This window comes from Salmo trutta, chromosome 19, assembly GCF_901001165.1.
Source record: "Salmo trutta chromosome 19, fSalTru1.1, whole genome shotgun sequence".
In the NCBI taxonomy this organism is placed as follows: domain Eukaryota; kingdom Metazoa; phylum Chordata; class Actinopteri; order Salmoniformes; family Salmonidae; genus Salmo; species Salmo trutta.
The window spans coordinates 36,035,276-36,055,161 of record NC_042975.1 but is presented as its reverse complement, the minus strand read 5'-3'; the positions used below and the strand labels follow the sequence as shown (position 1 = coordinate 36,055,161).

The window sequence follows — 19,886 nt, the reverse complement described above, 5'->3', positions numbered from 1 at the left end:
GGGGTGTTGGGTAGAGAGAGAGGGAGGTTGTGGGGTGTTGGGTAGAGAGAGAGGGAGGTTGGGGGGTGTTAGGTAGAGAGATAAGGAGGTTGGGGGGTGTTGGGTAGAGAGAGAGAGGGAGGTTGGGGGGTGTTGGGTAGAGAGAGAGGGAGGTTGGGGGGTGTTGGGTAGAGAGAGGGAGGTTGGTGGGTGTTGGGTAGAGAGAGAGGGAGGGAGGTTGGGGGTGTTGGGTAGAGAGAGAGGGAAGTTTGGGGGTGTTGGGTAGAGAGAGAGGGAGGTTGGGGGGTGTTGGGTAGAGAGAGAGGGAGGTTGGGGGCTGTTGGGTAGAGAGAGAGGGAAGTTGGGGGGTGTTGGGGGGTGTTGGGTAGAGAGAGAGGGCGGTTGGGGGGTGTTGGGTAGAGAGAGAGGGAGTTTGGGGGTGTTGGGTAGAGAGAGAGGGAGGTTGGGGGTGTTGGGTAAAGAGAGAGAGAGGGAGGTTGGGGGGTGTTGGGTTGAGAGAGAGGGAGGTTGGGGGGTGTTGGGTGGAGAGAGAGGGAGGTTGGGGGGGTTGGGTTAGAGAGAGAGGGAGGTTGGGGGGTGTTGGGTAGAGAGAGAGGGAGGGAGGTTGGGGGGTGTTGGGTAGAGAGAGAGGGAGGTTGGGGGGTGTTGGGTAGAGAGAGAGGGAGGTTGGGGGGTGTTGGGTAGAGAGAGAGGGAGGTTGGGGGGTGTTAGGTAGAGAGAGAGGGAGGTTGGGGGGTGTTAGGTAGAGAGATAGGGAGGTTGGGGGGTGTTGGGTAGAGAGAGAGGGAGGTTGGGGGGTGTTGGGTAGAGAGAGAGGGAGGTTGGTGGGTGTTGGGTAGAGAGAGAGGGAGTTTGGGGGTGTTGGGTAGAGAGAGAGAGTGAAGTTTGGGGGTGTTGGGTAGAGAGAGAGGGAGGTTGGGGGGTGTTGGGTAGAGAGAGAGGGAGGTTGGTGGGTGTTGGGTAGAGAGAGAGGGAGTTTGGGGGTGTTGGGTAGAGAGAGAGAGTGAAGTTTGGGGTGTTGGGTAGAGAGAGAGGGAGGTTGGGGGGTGTTGGGTAGAGAGAGAGGGAGGTTGGGGGCTGTTGGGTAGAGAGAGAGGGAGGTTGGGGGCTGTTGGGTAGAGAGAGAGAGGGAGGTTGGGGGTGTTGGGTAGAGAGAGAGAGGGAAGTTGGGGGGGTGTTGGGTATAGAGAGAGGGACGTTGGGGGGGTGTTGGGTAGAGAGAGAGGGAGGTTGGGGGGTGTTGGGTAGAGAGAGAGGGAGGTTGGGGGTGTTGGGTAGAGAGAGAGGGAGGTTGGGGGGTGTTGGGTAGAGAGAGAGGGAGGTTGGGGGGTGTTGGGTAGAGAGAGAGGGAGGTTGGGGGGTGTTGGGTAGAGAGAGAGGGAGGTTGGGGGTGTTGGGTAGAGAGAGAGAGGGAAGTTGGAGGGGTGTTGGGTAGAGAGAGAGGGAGGTTGGGGGGTGTTGGGTAGAGAGATAGGGAGATTGGGGGGTGTTGGGTAGAGAGAGAGAGAGGGAGGTTGGGGGGTGTTGGGTAGATAGAGAGAGAGGGAAGTTGGGGGGTGTTGGGTAGAGAGAGAGGGAGGTTGGGGGGTGTTGGGTAGAGAGAGAGGGAGGTTGGTGGGTGTTGGGTAGAGAGAGAGGGAGGTTGGGGGTGTTGGGTAGAGAGAGAGAGGGAAGTTGGGGGGGTGTTGGGTAGAGAGAGAGGGAGGTTGGGGGGTGTTGGGTAGAGAGAGAGGGAGGTTGGTGGGTGTTGGGTAGAGAGAGAGGGAGGTTGGGGGTGTTGGGTAGAGAGAGAGGGAGGTTGGGGGCTGTTGGGTAGAGAGAGAGGGAAGTTGGGGGGTGTTGGGGGTGTTGGGTAGAGAGAGAGGGCGGTTGGGGGGTGTTGGGTAGAGAGAGAGGGAGGTTGGGGGGTGTTGGGTAGAGAGAGAGGGAGGTTGGGGACTGTTGGGTAGAGAGAGAGGGAGGTTGGGGGGTGTTGGGTAGAGAGAGAGAGGGAGGTTGGGGGTGTTGGGTAGAGAGAGAGAGGGAAGTTGGGGGGGTGTTGGGTATAGAGAGAGGGAGGTTGGGGGGTGTTGGGTAGAGAGAGAGGGAGGTTGGGGGGTGTTGGGTAGAGAGAGAGGGAGGTTGGGGGCGTTGGGTAGAGAGAGAGGGAGGTTGGGGGTGTTGGGTAGAGAGAGAGGGAGGTTGGGGGGTGTTGGGTAGAGAGAGACGGAGGTTGGGGGGTGTTGGGTAGAGTGATAGGGAGGTTGGGGGGTGTTGGGTAGAGAGAGAGGGAGGTTGGGGGGTGTTGGGTAGAGAGAGAGGGAGGTTGGGGGTGTTGGGTAGAGAGAGAGAGGGAAGTTGGGGGGGTGTTGGGTAGAGAGAGAGGGAGGTTGGGGGGTGTGGGTAGAGAGAGAGGGAGGTTGGGGGGTGTTGGGTAGAGAGAGAGAGAGGGAGGTTGGGGGGTGTTGGGTAGAGCCCAACCGATTAGCCTATATCCGTTCACTGCTGATATAGGTATTTTACCGATATATCGTATCGGACAATAATTCCACCGATAACCAATATTCAATAAATAGGATGAAAAAGCTAATCATATGCTTATCCAAACACTTTTCTAATGATGTCATTATCACAATGTAAGGAATCATCATTTGAAGCATATTTCTTGGACAATAGCTCTTTTGGATGGCAATTTATTCGGGCTGGGAATTGCCAGGGACCTCACCATACGATATTATCGTGATACTTAGGTGCCGAAGCAGTATGTATTGTGATTCTCATGATTCTACAGTATGTATTGTGATTCTCATGATTCTACAGTATGTATTGTGATTCTCATGATTCTACAGTATGTATTGTGATTCTCATGATTCTACAGTATGTGTATTGTGATTCTCATGATTCTACAGTATGTGTATTGTGATTCTCATGATTCTACAGTATGTGTATTGTGATTCTCATGATTCTACAGTATGTGTATTGTGATTCTCATGATTCTACAGTATGTGTATTGTGATTCTCATGATTCTACAGTATGTGTATTGTGATTCTCATGATTCTACAGTATGTGTATTGTGATGGGGGAAAAATCGATACAGTTACATATCGGGATATTATGTTTGACGATGTATCGTATTGTATCATATCGTTTTGAAAATATCGCAATATTATTTTGGTGCTAGTTTGCTGCCCCAAAACGCCAGTATTTCTCCTTCATAGCTTGTTCTCCATCTTCTTTTTAAACAGGGAGACAATTTATTTTCAGCAGTTATATTCCCATGATTAATCGAAACTAGTTTTCTCATGGCTATCTCTTGTCCATTTGCAGCATCAATAGAAATAAAGCCTTTTGTAGATTAACACTCACACTTGATTCTTTTCCCTCTTACTAGCTAGCTCTGATAGCTACTTTATTGAGGAAAAATGTACTTACTATGACTGTGATCTTAAAATGAATGCACTAACTGTAAGTCGCTCTGGATAAGAGTTTCTGCTTAATGACTAATGACTAAAATATAAATGTAAAAGATGGAGAACAAGCTATGAATGAAAAATACTGACACGCTTTTCCCCCATCACTACAATTTATGAGAACAGTGTGGGGAAATGACACTTTGTTATCAGAAGATATATCGGTAAGTTTTGCTCGCCAAAAACTCGGAATCAGTATCGGATCCAAAAAAACATATTGGTTGGGCTCTAGTGTTGGGTTTTTAAATGATAGTATTAGTAAATGAAAATCATAACAGATATGGAGGCAGCAGTAGGGGGGCACTGTCCTCAAATGGTCCCTGCTATCTGGGATCTGACATCACCCAATTGAAGTTGACATTTAAAATAGTTAAGGTTATGGTTAAGTAAGGGTTCTGATTAAGGGTAGGGGTTAGGGTTTAGGTTAAGGACGTCCCAAGGATCCAGGATAGTACTAACCATCCTCAAACTGAAGCCAGGGGGTGAGGTCACTGTAGAGTGAAAGAGACTGTCAAATAAGTGCACTGCTGCTCCAATATGTGTATACTGTACATAGGGGGTTAGTGGATATATCACTAACACACTCACAAAACGTGTGAACAAATGTGTGAATATATACCAGTACCCTACAAACATATTTCATATATATAGATAGAGTGGCAGAGTAGTTACATAAGCCCAAGTAATGAGACATTTCTGCTCTGGTATTGTTGTAAGAGAGTGATACATCTTGTATTTGCACAGTTTTTTTTCCATGGACGGGAAGAGAGCCAATGAGAGGGTTAGGTATGAAATTCATCTTGTTGGTGTGACAGTTCTATTGCTATTATCGTCTATGAATCTGTCTCAGCTTGTAAGAGAAGAGAAGAGAAGAGAAGAGAAGAGAAGGAGGGAGGGATAGAAAAAATGCACTCGGGCCACGTCATGTGATTTTTGTTTATCATTTTTTCTAGAGTTTCAGAACGGTTCCATGTTTCTTAACGTCCATGGGCTGTTAGCTGATTTTTCCAAACCTTTTGAACTCTCTTTTCTTTGGCCCGGCTCAGCCAGCATACTTTCCCTCGTCTGTTTTTCCTTCTTTTTTTGGAAGGTGCTCTGGTCCAAGTGTGTGACGTGTTAGCGGAGTTACAGCCTGTGTTTCACAGTGGTGATTTAAGGACTTGCGGACGAATGGAGGAGAGGATGTTTACTTGACCTGTCAATGAGACTACAGGGCTGAAGTTGTAAACAAGTTGAACTGCTGGTATTTATTTAGGCTTGACGCTGTGTGCTTTGTCCTCAGAGGGTGGCACAACGGACAGAGAGAACAGCGGGAGAGCATGGTGTGAGGGTGTGTATGTGTGTTTGGAAGAGAGAAACAGACTGACAGAAACAGAGACAGCATGTAGTGTGTGTGAAGGAGAGAGTAACTGTTACCTGGATCTATTGCACATGGACAGAGGGAGGTAGATGAGCCACTAGAACAACTAGGGAGTCTTCCTGATGTGGAGGGAGGACCACTGACGCCGGAGAGGACCAGAGAGGGAGATCAACAACACTAAGCTAGGACAGGATGAGGTACCGAGGCAGGGTAAGAACCTTATTCCTTCTCTACATGCTGCTCATAACATGTCGTGTGTGTGTGAGGGGGGGGGGGCGGACATTTCATCAGTCCCCACAAGCAAAAAAAGTGGGGACATTTCATCAGTCCCCACAAGGAAAAAGGCTATTTTAGGGTTAGGTTTAGAATAAGGGTTAGGTTGGGGTTCCCGAGTGGCGCAGCGGTCTAAGGCACTGCATCTCAGTGCTAGAGGCGTCACTACAGACACCCTGGTTTGAGTCCAGGCTGTATCACAACCGGACGTGACTGGGAGTCCTATAGGGCAGCGCACAATTGGCCCAGTGTCATCCGGGTTTGGCCGGTGTAGGCCGTCATTGTAAATAAAAATAGGTTCTTAACTGACTTGCCTTGTTAAAGAAAACAATTAAATAGGCTTAAGGGTTAATGCTAGAGATCAAATCAAACTTTATTTGTCACATGCGCCGAATACAACTAGTGTAGACTTCACCGTGAAATGCTTACTTACAAGCCCTTAACCAACAGTGCAGTTCAAGAAGAGTTAGGTTTAGGGTTAGGGAAAATAGGATTTTGAATGGGAATAAATTTTTTGGTCCCCACATGGATTGTAAAACAAACATTTGGACTATAGTTCTCCCACCATTCCTATGAGTCATGCCATTGCCTGGGACTGGCACTAGGCTCTCCTGGGATATACTGTAGCTGGTGGCTGGTAATTTTCCACTCTGTCCAGTGCTAGCACATCCATGCTGGAGAGCCAGCTGTGGAGCTGGTGTGTGTCCACCCATAGTAGGTATGTCTGGGGACGGAGCAGAGGGGCACCTTATAAGGAAGAGACTGAGGGGAATCTAGCGCTGCTGACTTAAGGGGCTCAGAGCCAAGTCCCGCTGAAGCCTCCCTGCTGCCTCTCATAGATGCACCACAACCCTTTTGGCTCCATAGGACTACATAACCCTCAACCCTCACCTACTGTTGTGTGTATGTACTGACATGTACAGTATGTGTAACTGATAGATGCACACACACACACACACACACACACACACACACACACACACACACACACACACACACACACACACACACACACACTACATGCTAATGTTTTTAAATGTATGTTAATTATTTATGAAGTATTCTGTCTGTAATGTATTTTTCATTATGTGTTGGACCCCAGTAAGACTAGCTGTCGCCGTTGGATCCTAATAAATCAAATCAAAATAGGACTACAACACCCACAAGACTCTCTACTCCATAAGACTAAAACACTCACATCCCTCACTACTACGGGTGCGTTCGTAAATTCTCGCTGGAGTGCCAGAGCGCCCTCAGAGTGTGCTCTGGGCGTTCGTAAATTCAGAGCGTTGTCAGATTGTCCGTTCGTAAATTCAGAGTGTTTCACTCTCTGAGCGTTCAGAGCGCACACTGGAAGCTCTGGCCGAGGAGTAGGGTTGACCCGAGCATTCTGACCTCACAGCGGCAGTCAAGCACCCAAGTCAACTGGCTAAAGTTAGCTAACTGGCTAGCTACTTCCAGACATAAATGACAGAACAACTCACTCTGACCATTTTATTTGCCCTAGCAGAGCTGGTTAGGCTGTTTTCATGTTATCCAGAGGGTTTGTGACTGTAACTGTGCTGCTGGCAACAATTCAATTACGCTTTTTTGCCAACGTTTAATGATACCGGCCATATTCAATGGGTGTTGAGCGTTCGTAAATTCAGCAGTTATACTACATAGTACAGTATTGCAGCAACAACAGCCCTCACCGCTCTATTGGACTACAACTTCCACAATCCTCACTGTTTTTCAAGACTACTCCACTCACTCCATAAGATTGCGACGCACAAAACTACAAAACCAACGACTACAACACCTACTGTTGAAGTCAGACGTTTACATACACCTTAGCCAAATACATTTAAACTCCGTTTTTCACAATTCCTGACTTTTAATCCTAGTAAAAATTCCCTGTCTTAGGTCAGTTAGGATCACCACTTTATTTTAAGAATGTGAAATGTAGAGAGAATGATTTATTTACGCTTTTATTTCTTTCATCACATTCCCAGTGGGTCAGAAGTTTACATACACTCAATTAGTATTTGGTAGCATTGCCTTCAAATTGTTTAACTTGGGTCAAACGTTTTGGGTAGCCTTCCACAAGCTTCCCACAATAAGTTGGGTGAATTTTGGCCCATTTCCTCCTGACAGAGCTGGTGTAAATGAGTCAGGTTTTGTAGGCCTCCTTGCTCGCACACGCTTTTTCAGTTCTGCCCACAAATATTCTATAGGATTGAGGTCGGTTCTTTGTGATGGCCACTCCAATACCTTGACTTTGTTGTCCTTAAGCCATTTTGCCACAACTTTGGAAGTATGCTTGGGATCATTGTCCTTTGGAAGACCCATTTGCGACCAAGCTTTAACTTCCTGACTGATGTCTTGAGATATTGCTTCAATATATCCACATAATTTTCCTTCCTCATGTGGCCATCTATTTTGTGAAGTGCACCAGTCCCTCCTGCAGCAAAGCACCCCCACAATATGATGCTGCCACCCCCGTGCTTCATGGTTGGGATGGTGTTCTTCGGCTTGCAAGCCTCCCCCTTTTTCCTCCAAACATAACGATGGTCATTATGGACAAACAGTTCTATTTTTGTTTCATCAGACCAGAGGACGTTTCTCCAAAAAGTACGATCTTTGTCCCCATGTGCAGTTGCAAACCGTAGTCTGGCTTTTTATGGTGGTTTTGGAGCAGTGGCTTCTTCCTTGCTGAGCGGCCTTTCAGGTTATGTTGATATAGGACTCGTTTTACTGTGGATATAGATATTTTGTACTTGTTTCCTCCAGCATCTTCACAAGGTCCTTTGCTGTTGTTCTGGGAATGATTTGCACTTTTTGCACCAAAGTACGTTCATCTCTAGGAGACAGAACGCATCTCCTTCCTGAGCGGTATGACGGCTGTGTGGTCCCATGGTGTTTATATTTGCGTACTATTGTTTGTACAGATGAACGTGGTACCTTCAGGTGTTTGGAAATTGCTCCAAAGGATGAACCAGATTTGTGGAGGTCTCCAATTTTTTTCTGAGGTCTTGGCTGATTTCTTTTGATTTTCCCATGATGTCAAGCAAAGAGGCACTGAGTTTGAAGGTAGACCTTGAAATACATCCACAGGTACACCTCCAATTGACTCAAATGATGTCAATTAGCCTATCAGACGCTTCTAAAGCCATGATGTCATTTTCGGGAATTTTCCAAGCTGTTTAAAGGCACAGTCAACTTCTGACCCACTGGAATTGTGATACAGTGAATTATAAGTGAAATAATCTGTCTGTAAACAATTGTTGGAAAAATTACTTGTGTCATGCACAAAGTAGATGTCCTAACCGTTTTGCCAAAACTATAGTTTGTTAACAAGAAATTGTGGAGTGGTTGAAAAACGAGTTTTAATGACTCCAACCTAAGTGTATGTTAACTTCCGACTTCAACTGTACATCCTCACAGGTCCACCAAACTTCATTACCCACAGGGCCGATTGATACTCTACACAGAGGCTTGTGCTTTTCTCATATTATATAGAACACTCATCTCTTCTAAGGGCCACAGGACCCTGTTCACGGGGCCACAGTAACTAGGCCTACACTACTTGAGAGTCCACTTACAACCCAACCTCTTAAGGATCGGACCCTTTTTTTCAGTTTTCGCCTAAAATGACGTACCCACCTCTAACTGCCTGTAGCTCAGGACCGGAAGCAAGGATATGCATATTCTTGATGCCATTTGAAAGGAAACACTTTGAAGTTTGTGGAAATGTGAAATGAATGTAGGAGAATATAACACATTAGATCTGGTAAATTATCATTGTTTTGTCCCATCATCTTTGAAATGCAAGAGAAAGGTCATAACGTACTGTTCCAGGTTAGCCACAATTTAGATTTTGGCCACTAGATGGCAGCAGTGTATGTGCAAAGTTTTAGACTGATTCAATGAACCATTGCATTTCTGTTCAAAATGTTCAATCAAGACTGCCCAAATGTGTCTAATTGTTTTATTAATACATTTTCGAGTTCATAGCTGTGCACTCTCCTCAAACAATAGCATAGTATTCTTTCACTGTAATAGCTACTGTACATTGGACAATGTAGTTAGATTTAACAAAAATGGAAGCTTTCTGCACATTTCAGATATTTCTATGTCCTCAGAAATGTTCTTGTTACTTCCAACCTCATACTAATCACATTAGCCTACGTTAGCTTAACCGTCCCGTGGGGGGACACCGATCCCGTAGAGGATGAGGCAGCATTTTAGAGAAACACACAAACAGCCAAACACACAAAAGACGCATGCAGTGGAGATCCTTGAAGACCTGACCCTAAGCCTAAAATACCTTCGAGAAAATCACTATACGTGTGCGTGTGTGTGTGTGTGTGTGTGTGTGTGTGTGTGTGTGTGTGTGTGTGTGTGTGTGTGTGTGTGTGTGTGTGTGTGTGTGTGTGTGTGTGTGTGTGTGTGAGGGGATTCCTCTGTGTGTTTTACTTTCTGCAGGAAGGCCACCTGCGAGAACAATACTCTGAGGTAGAGGGGGGCTGGGTAGGAGTGCAGAGTGGAAGTGTCTCCTGGCTTTCCCATGCTCATAGTTCTTGGCTTCACTCCACTGTTGTCCTTGTGTTGTTTCAAGGATTTTCCACCATTAAGCGTTCAGAGATAACGACCAGTTAGTGACATTAACCAACCCCTAACAACACCCCTGAGAGGACTGTGTTCCCAAAGCCCCTGACCCCATTGTTCCTCTCCCAGTGTGTCTTGGTGTGTGTGTGTGTGTGTGTGTGTTAGGGGGTTTGCTTACGCACTTCAAATGATTACACCTGATACAGTGAGTGATCAAACAGACTAGACGGTGATTGGTTGTAGTAGAACGGTGCTGGATTGCAGGACGTAGCCTTGACATTTCTGTTCTGTACTGGTGGATAATAGTAGTCGTAACTGGATAATGCACACACCAATTCACGGTAGGTATATTTTTTGTCTCTTCTCTTCTGATATTTTCGGATTAACATGTCGGTGAACTTCTCTGGGTATTATTTCTTGTCTGTGCTCTGTTTGTCGTCAGAATACCAGGGTTTACATGTACACACACTTCTTTAGCAGCATTGGTCAGAACCTGACTGGCGCTAAAGCCTGTATTTACTGTATATACATCCCAATACGCTATCTCACAATCACACAATAGAGGATCTTAGAGACACTGTTTATATTAAGGATTATTGAAATGGCTTCATTGTTTGATTTATGTTCTGCATGTCTGAACGTCCTGTGTGTGCTTTCCTCTGGTTGATATGGTTGTTCCTGACAAGCCTCTTGTGGAGGTGTTTATTTGCAGTGCTGTAGTGTTGTCAGTATACGCCCAATCCCAACTCGACCCTCTGCCCTACCCTCCATGCACTTGTGTAGATCTAAGAGGTTTGGATTGGTGTAAGCGATATGAGGAATTCCTCCTAGCCTATCAAAGGGCAAGGTGAGGATTTTAACATATTGCTTATACCTATCAAATTATATCAGGTCGGCCTCCTGAGTGGGCAGCAGTCTAATGCTTGAGGCGCCACTACAGCCTGGAATTCAATCTCAGCCATCTGTGACCGGGAGCCCCAAAAGGCGGTGCACAATTGGCCAGCACCATCCGGGTTAGGGGAGGGTTTTGCCGGCAGGGCTTTCCTTGGCTCATCTCTCTAATAACTCCTTGTGGCAGGCCAGGCGCCTGCAAGCTGACTCGGTCGTCAGTCGGACGGTGGTTGGTCCGACACATTGGTTCGGCTGACTTCTGGGTTAAAGCTGCAATATGTCACCAAATCTGACAAAATTCACATAGAAATGTGAGTTAGAGATATGCCATTCTCATTGAACGCAAGTCTAAGAAGCGGTAGATCTGTTCTATGTGCTCTATTTCTATGCTTCCCATGCTTAAGTCTCGTTTTTGCGTCTTTAACTTTTGGTTTTGTACACCAGCTTCAAACAGCTGAAAATACAATATTCTTGGTTATTGAAAATATATTTCACAGCGGTTTAGATGGTACAATGATTCTTTACACTCTGAATGCTTGTTTTGTCACATACACTGAAATTAGGCAAAATATTAGAATTTTAGCAACCAGGAAATTGCGGAGCGATTTCTGCATATTGCACCTTTAAGAGAGTGTGTTAAAAAGCAGCTCGGCTTGACGGATCATGTTTTGGAGGATGCATATCTCAATCTTCGCCTCTCCTGATCCCGTTGGGTTGCAGCAATGAGACAAGTTCGTAACTACCAATTGGATATCACAAAATTGGGGAGAAAATGGGATAAAAAAAAAATAAAAAAAAATTCTAGTTGAAGTGCATGGTGGTGGGTTTCAATTTGGATAAAAGCGTCTGCTAAATTGCATTTATTATAATTATTATATTATATTATTTGGGATTGTATGTATCTGGGAAAGAGCGGCAGGCAATGATGTTTCCCCCTTCTATCCCCCTCCCTTTCTCTCTCTCTCTATAGGAGGTGGGAGGTGAGGGCAGAGTTCATAGAGTTATGGAGAGTACTCTGACAGCCCGGGACAGGGTGGGGGTGCAGGACTTTGTGCTGTTGGAGAACTACACTAGCGAGGCGGCCTTCATTGAGAACCTGCGCCGACGCTTTGGAGAGAAACTCATCTATGTAAAGAATCATATCATATAGGATATATGGAAATCTTATCATAAAAATGACTGCATACAGATGTAGGATCTCAATTGGATCACTCTTTTGTTGCTGAGAATTTTCCTGCACTGCAGGAATGCAAACTTGTAGTGGATTCGAGGTTTAAAAAGGCTTCTAAAGTTTGTATTTTCCACTTACATTTTTTCAACTTGATTTGCCTTGTACGCTACAAAAAATGTCCAATAATTATAATCCACAGAATAATTCACATTTCCTGTTGCCGCAGGATAGTTTTCCGGCTGAAATTCAGATCCTACATCTGTAGCTTTAACATAATGTTTGACTTGATTTGCGTTGTACCCTACAAAAAATGTCCAATCATTATAATCCACAGAAAAATTCACATTTCCTGTTGCTGCATGATCATTTCCCTGCTGTTGTCACGATTGTGTATAGGAACGGACCAAGGCGCAGCGTGAATATCATTCCACATATTTTATTATAATGTGAAACTATGCAAGACATACAATAAACCATAAACAAAACAACAAACTGTGACGAAGAGGTGCTACATGCACTAACTCAAAATAATCTCCCACAAAACAAAGGTGGGAAAAACAACTACTTAAATATGATCCCAAATTAGAGACAACGGTGACCAGCTGCCTTTAATTGGGGATCATCCAAAAAACCCAACATAGAAAAACAGAAACTAGACCCAAACAACATAGAAAAATTTAACTAGAATAAACCCCCCAGTCACGCCCTGACCTACTCTACCATAGAAAATAAGAGCACTCAATGGTCAGGACGTGACAGCTGTAGCAATCTGGCTGAAATGAAGATCCTACATCTGTAGCTTTAACATAATGTTTGCTATTGGTAGATTTTTTTATATCAGTGTTTTTGTGGGGTATTAGAGGGGTTGGTGACTGCAGTGTGCGGGTCTTGTCTCCCTGTCAGACCTACATAGGGTCAGTCTTGGTATCAGTGAACCCATACAAGGACCTGGAGATCTACTCCAAGGCACACATGGAGCGCTACCGAGGGGTCAGCTTCTACGAGATATCACCCCACATGTAAGTCACCCTCTGACCCCTGATCCTTAACCTTTCTCTGACCCAGCAGGACCAGAATGAGTGTGTGTATATGTGAATGTGCTCTGGAACATTACATTTACCATATGTAGTGTATGTTTACTATCAGATGGTGATCCACTGTATGTGAATACACCAGTGTGAGCCCAATCACTAGCTGACATCATGTTTGTATCCCACCCCTCTGTTTCTCTATCCTGTAGCTATGCGGTGTCAGACAACACGTACCGGGCCATGCGGACTGAGAGGAGGGACCAGTGTATCCTGATCTCTGGGGAGAGCGGAGCAGGGAAGACCGAGGCCTCCAAGAAGATCCTCCAGTACTACGCCACTACCTGCCCTGTCACTGACCACATGAGCACGATCCGAGACCGGCTGCTGCAGTCCAACCCTGTTCTTGAGGTACACACCCCGCCCCCTCCCAAGATCCCCTTCCCAGGATCTCTTCCTATGAGCACCTCTATAGGCTCTGGAGGAGGAAGGACATTTATAGCAGGGGTACTGAGACTGGTGTAACATTAATGAGATAAATGAATGGCCCACTACAAAATAACGTTCCTTCAGAGAAGTAACTCTATTAGTGGATGAGGGAAAGCATGTTGATCCATTGCATATTTTGAACCAATCTCTGACAAAGCCATAACAATAGATAGGTGCTGCTGTGAACATGCTATTACTGTACTGTTAATGTTTCCTCTCTCTCAGCTGTGTTTGATCTTATCTCTGTTGTTTCCCACACTCACTTCCTCTCTCTCTCTCTCTCTCTCTCTCTCTCTTTTCCTGGCTCTCTCTCTGCAGGCCTTTGGTAATGCCAAAACATTGCGAAACGACAATTCCAGCCGCTTTGGAAAATACATGGATGTCCAGTTTGACTTCAGGGTAAGCCTGTTTTCCCTTCCTTTAGCTCCTGGGTTGAGGGATTTCCCACACATAGGTCTACCATCGCTGACACTCATGCCATACTATCTCTACAGAACGCCATTCCATCAAAAGATTGTGCATGACTAATAAATGTGACATTCATGGCTTTACCATACAGCATGCCTTACTATGAATCTAAAACATGATGTAGCTTAAGAAGCTCTAGTAGGACCCCCCTCAGCAGTACCTTGACTGTCCCTGTCCCTAACCTCCCCTAGGGGGCACCAATAGGAGGCCACATCCTCAACTACCTACTGGAGAAGTCTCGTGTGGTGCACCAGAACCACGGAGAGAGGAACTTCCATATCTTCTACCAGCTGCTGGAGGGAGGAGAACAAGACCAGCTCAGCAAGCTGGGCCTGGAGAGAAATGCTCAGAAATACCACTACCTGGTCAAGGTGTGTGTGTGTGTGTGTGTGTGTGTGTGTGTGTGTGTGTGTGTGTGTGTGTGTGTGTGTGTGTGTGTAGTGATTTTAACAGTGATGTCCTGTACCTCTCAGGGTTGCTGTCCCAGGGTGAGCTCCATCAATGACAAGAATGACTGGAAAACAGTGAGGAAAGCCCTGATCGTCATCGGCTTCCATGAAGAGGAGGTGGAGGTCAGAAACACTTCAGTGTACATCAGAGGAGGCTGGTGGGGGAAGCTATGGAAGAACGGGCTCATTATAATGGAATGAATGGAACGATATCAAACATATTGAAACCTCATGTTTGACTCTGTTCCAATTGTTCACACCCAGCTATTACAATGAGCCCGTTCTCTTATAGCTCCTCCCACCAGCCTCCACTGGTGTACATACTGTATGTCACTGAAAATACCCACCCAAAGTTTCACTCTGAAAACAGTGAGAATGTCATGGTTTAAATGTGTCTCTTCTCTCTCCCTGCTAGGATCTGTTGAATATAATCGCAAGTGTCCTTCATCTTGGGAACACTCAGTTTGGAGAAGGGGAGGATGGAGAAACCCAGATCACCACTGAGCCACAGCTCACATATCTGTCCAAGGTTAGAACTTCTAACATGAACTCTACCCCCTCCCACAGACTGACACAATCCCTATTTCTCCATTTTAAAGGCAGATGTTGATTTTTTTCCTGCTTGTTCTGCAGCTGTTGGGTGTGGATGGACCAGCGCTGAGAGAGGCACTCACTCATAAGAAACTCACTGCCAAAGGGGAAGAGGTGAGTGTCTATGGTGGGATGTTTCACTTCATACAAAACTATGCCTGTAGCCTGCTGATATAATTTTAATATAATTGTATATATATTTTATATAATCTAATATCCCACTTACCAAGAAGTAATACAGTATGCCACTGATGTGTATGGCATGAATATTTTGATTAATTTGTTTAAAAGAGAGGGTACTGATAAAGTACAGCTGAGCCCAGAAATAACACATGAAAGTATTTATTTCAATGTGTGTGTACGTATGTGTGTGTACTGCGTACTTATGTGTGTGTGTGTTCCAGATGATAAGCCCGTTGAGTTTTGAGCAGGCTGTGGCAGCCCGTGATGCCTTGGCCAAAGCGGTGTACGGCCGTGCCTTCACCTGGCTGGTGGCGAAGATCAACCAGTCTCTGGCTTTCAAGGTCTCTCACACACATCAATCATGACAACAATTCACTTATTATTTACTCTTAGTTATTGTTCTCTCTCTTTGCCAGCTACCGTAATGCTGCTTGCTACCTCCAAAACTGAGTGGATTGTGTTCTATTTACAGGATGAAGTGTACAACAGCAGTAAGGGCTCGTCATCAGTCATAGGACTGCTGGATATCTACGGCTTTGAGGTCTTCCAACACAATAGGTACCTGAAAACATTCTAGCTGTTAACTTACCATGTGTGTGTGTGTGTGTGTGTGTGTGTGTGTGTGTGTGTGTGTGTGTGTGTGTGTGTGTGTGTGTGTGTGTGTGTGTGTGTGTGTGTGTGTGTGTTTGTTAGCCATTTGTTTGTACAGTCAACCCAATTCTGATATCTTTTGACCAATCACATCAGATCTTTTCACATCAGATCTGATTGGTCAAAAGACCAATTAGTGAAACAAAGATCCGAATTAGGCAGCCTAATTAACATATTGTAGCATAGTTGTTTTGTGCCATCTTTCTAATGCTAACCATCTCCCTGTAGTTTTGAGCAGTTCTGCATCAACTACTGCAATGAGAAGCTGCAGCAGCTGTTCATCAAGCTCACCCTCAAGTCTGAGCAGGAGGAATATGAAGCAGAGGGCATCACTGTGAGTCTGTGTACTCAGAGAAAAAGACAAAACAAGAATAGAGATATACTAGGAAAGGCATATTGTCATGTAGTGATGAGGTTGTACTTCATTAAATGCAACTGTGTATTTCAGTGGGAGCCGGTGAAGTACTTTGACAACAAGATCATCTGTGACCTGGTGGAGGAGAAACACAAAGGCTTCATCTCCATCCTGGTGAGAATGACTGGCATTCACTTCAGACTCTCTTTAGTCTTTCTCCTCTCTAGTATGTCTCTCCCTCTGTCCTCTCCCTGTCTCTATTTGAATGTTAACGTATAAATGTGAAATGTGTTGATGAGGATGAGGAGTGTTTGAGACCAGGGGAGCCCAGCGATATCTCCTTCCTGGAGAAGCTCGAGGAGACTTTGGGAGGCCATGCCCATTTTGTCACGTGAGTCCAATCTTTCTCTTACACACACACACACACACACACACGTCATATTTTGTTTGTGTATTTGCACCATCACCCCAAAATGTATTTGTGTGTATATTTGTGGCTCTGTATCTAAGATATGAATTGTCTCTATGTCTGTCAGTCACAAATTGGCGAATGGGAAGACTCGCAAGGCGGTGGGCAGGGAGGAGTTCAGACTGATTCATTATGCAGGAGAGGTCAACTACACTGTCAATGGTGAGCTAGCTAATCAATCAGTCAATAGTAGAACTGCCGGTTCCGTGTCAGAGGAACCAGTTCCGGTGGCATGCACTGAAACGCGTCGCCTTATCTGTTCTTTATCTTTATATTCAATTCTGGTGTGTTTTTTTCCTCTTTCGAGTGTCACGATAACTGAATACATGAATATATCTGAATGAATATGACTCTGAATGCTGTACCTGCACCTGTAACCACCCTTCTGAAAAAATAACAAACTAAATAAAAAGTTGGTCACAGAAATATTTGGGGTATAACTGCAAGAAATAATTCACTGATTTCAACCACACAAATACTCTCTGTATTGTTTTATGTTCCTGTGCATCACAGGGTTTCTGGACAAAAACACCGACCTGCTCTACAGAAACCTGAAAGAGGTGAGGCTGGAGTAACAATAGAGAAATGAGAACACAGACCACACTCTCACACTCACCACACTCATGAACTCTCTCAGAACTCCCTCACACTGTTTATGTGTGTACACTACAGTAGGTATATACAGTATAGTGTCCACAGGTGTGGTGTGGTGTGTTTATATGGTTCTGTGTTGTGCTTTCTCTGTCCAGGTCATATGCCAGTCAGATAACCAAATCCTGAGTCAGTGCTTCCACAGAGAGGAAGTGACCACCCAAAAACGCCCAGAGACGGTGAGATACACGCACACGGACATACACACACAGATATACACTCACAGCCGACTAAAGTCAACTCCATGATTTACATTGGAGTTGAGCAGCGACTAGCGTGGGCGGACTGGATTTTAGCACCCAAATAATTATTTTACACGACAAAGAATAGCACACATTTACACGGGGCAATGTCATGTGTAAATACAGGGTTTTCTTTGGGTGCTGAAAGTGGAGTTTAGTCAGCTAACATGCACACAAATACACACAGTTTGATATCGCACCTCACTGCTGCCCTCTGCAGGCGGCCACTCAGTTTAAGAACAGCCTGGCCAAACTGATAGAGATCCTGATGTCTAAGGAGCCATCCTATGTGCGCTGTATCAAACCCAACGATGCCAAGCAGTCAGGTAATCATACACTTTAAAATCAGTCAATCAGTCAATCAGTCAATCAATCAATCAATCTGTCAGTGTAATATTCTTTCTCAACAGGGAGGTTTGATGAGGCTCTGGTCAGACACCAGGTCAAATATCTGGGTCTGATGGAGAACCTGAGAGTCAGAAGAGCTGGCTTTGCCTACCGCCGACGCTACGAAGCCTTCCTACAGAGGTATGTTTGTCTGTATACAGTGCATTCTGAATGTATTTAGACCCCTTGACTTTTTCCACATTTTGTTACGTTACAGCCTTATTCTAAAATGGGTTAAAAAAAAAAATCCTCATCAATCTACACACAGTACCTCATAATGATTAACGCAAAAACATTATATTAGACATTTTAGCAAATGTATATTTAAAAAAAAAAAACTGAAATATCACATTTACATAAGTATTCAGACCCTTTACTCAGTACTTTGTTGAAGCACCTTTGGCAGTGATTACAGCCTTGAGTCTTCTTGGGTATGACGCTACAAGCTTGGTATTTGGGGAGCTCCTCTCATGCTCTGTCAGGTTGGATGGGGAGCGTCGCTGCACAGCTATTTTCAGGTCTCTCCAGAGATGTCCAATTAGGTTCAAGTCCAGGCTCTGGCTGGGCCACTCAAGGACATTTAGAGACTTGTTCCGAAGCCACTCATGCATTGTCTTGGCTGTGTGCTTAGGGTTGTTGTCCTGTTGGAAGGTGAACCTTCACCCCAGTCTGAGGTCCTGAGCACTCTGGAGCAGGTTTTCATCAAGGATCTCTCTCTACTTTGCTCTGTTCATCTTTCCCTCGATCTTGACTAGTCTCCCAGTCCCTGCTGCTGAAAAACATCCCAACAGCATGATGATGCTGCCGCCACCATGCTTCACCATAAGGATGGTGCCAGGTTTCCTCCAGACATGATGCTTGGCATTCAGGCCAAAGAGTTAAATCTTGGTTTCATCAGACCAGAGAATCTTGGTTGTCATGGTCTGAGAGTCCTTTAGGTGCCCTTTGGCAAACTCCAAGTGGGCTGTCATGTGCCTTTTACCCAAGGAGTGGCTTCCGTCTGGCCACTCTACCATAAAGGGCCTGATTGGTGGAGTGCTGCAGAGATGGTTGTTTTTCTGGAAGGTTCTCCCATCTCCACAGAGGAACTCTGGAGGTCTGTCAGAGTGACCATCGGGTTCTTGGTCACCTCCCTGACCAAGGCCCTTCTCCCCCGATTGCTCAGTTTGGCCCGAGTGGCCAGCTCTAGGAAGAGTCTTGTGGTTCCGAACTTCTTCCATTTAAGATTGATGGAGGCCACTGTGTTCTTGGGGACTTTCAATGCTGCAGAAATGTTTGGTACCCTTCCCCAGATCTGTGCCTCGACACAATCCTGTCTCAGAGCTCTACGGGAATTAATTCGACCTCATGGCTTGGTTTTTGCTCTGACATGCACTGTCAACTGTGGTACCTTATATGGACAGATGTGTGCCTTTCCAAATCATGCCCAATAAATTGAATTTACTCCAATCAAGTTGTAGAAACATCTCAAGGATGATCAATGGAAACAGGATGCGCCTGAGCTCAATTTCAAGTCTCATGGCAAAGGGCCTGAATATTTATGTAAATACATTTTTTTTATGGTTTTATGGTTTTATAAATTTGCAAAAATGTCTAAAAAACTGTTTTCGCTTTGTCATTATGGGGTATTGTGTGTAGCTTGATGAGGAAAATAGTTTTTTAAATCAATTTTAGAATAAGGCTGTAACGTAACAAAATGTGGAAAAGGGGAAGGGGTCTGAATACTTTATGAATGCAATGTATTATGTGACTGTTTACACGTTTCTATAACCACAGTTTCTATATTAACCACATACATTTATTTAACCACAGGTACAAGTCTCTGTGTCCCGGGACGTGGCCTAACTGGCAGGGCAGACTGGCTGATGGAGTTGCCGCTCTGGTCCAACACCTGGGCTACAAACCAGAGGAATACAAACTGGGAAAGTATGTACACACAGGGAGGGAGGGGGAGGGAGAACGGAAAGTAAGGGGACTTCCATTTGCCTTAGTCATGTTATGAGGAGAAACATGAGACAGTATGTTGTTGATGTGTAATTTCTAATCTCTTTGCAGGACCAAGATCTTCATCCGCTTCCCAAAGACTCTGTTCACCACTGAAGATGCCTTGGAGGCCAGGAGGCCCGCCCTCGGTAAGACTATACAGCAGGGAGGACGATGACAAGGCTGTTTAGTTTGGGGGGAATTA

The 19,886-nt window shown here is 45.2% G+C and overlaps 1 protein-coding gene across 6 annotated transcripts in view; it reads left to right on the top strand.

The window, feature by feature from the left end:
• LOC115154471 (unconventional myosin-Ic) overlaps positions 1-19,886 on the top strand; it is a 39,681-nt gene that overhangs the window by 12,229 nt on the left and 7,566 nt on the right. For 3 of the 6 annotated variants that reach the window (XM_029700735.1, XM_029700731.1, XM_029700729.1), the window contains 20 exons: positions 11,535-11,693; positions 12,639-12,754; positions 12,976-13,174; positions 13,571-13,651; positions 13,912-14,091; positions 14,194-14,292; positions 14,585-14,698; positions 14,803-14,874; positions 15,165-15,284; positions 15,416-15,501; positions 15,823-15,928; positions 16,043-16,123; positions 16,249-16,340; positions 16,486-16,580; positions 16,932-16,978; positions 17,168-17,248; positions 17,532-17,637; positions 17,722-17,839; positions 19,511-19,624; positions 19,754-19,830. In XM_029700735.1, the coding sequence (XP_029556595.1) occupies positions 11,568-11,693; positions 12,639-12,754; positions 12,976-13,174; positions 13,571-13,651; positions 13,912-14,091; positions 14,194-14,292; positions 14,585-14,698; positions 14,803-14,874; positions 15,165-15,284; positions 15,416-15,501; positions 15,823-15,928; positions 16,043-16,123; positions 16,249-16,340; positions 16,486-16,580; positions 16,932-16,978; positions 17,168-17,248; positions 17,532-17,637; positions 17,722-17,839; positions 19,511-19,624; positions 19,754-19,830 (2,110 nt within the window). In that variant the 5' untranslated portion in view covers positions 11,535-11,567. Of the gene's footprint in view, positions 1-4,104; positions 5,021-9,912; positions 10,015-11,534; positions 11,694-12,638; positions 12,755-12,975; positions 13,175-13,570; positions 13,652-13,911; positions 14,092-14,193; positions 14,293-14,584; positions 14,699-14,802; positions 14,875-15,164; positions 15,285-15,415; positions 15,502-15,822; positions 15,929-16,042; positions 16,124-16,248; positions 16,341-16,485; positions 16,581-16,931; positions 16,979-17,167; positions 17,249-17,531; positions 17,638-17,721; positions 17,840-19,510; positions 19,625-19,753; positions 19,831-19,886 lie in introns of those variants that run through there. The other 3 variants (XM_029700733.1, XM_029700732.1, XM_029700734.1) reach the window with 3 other exon arrangements.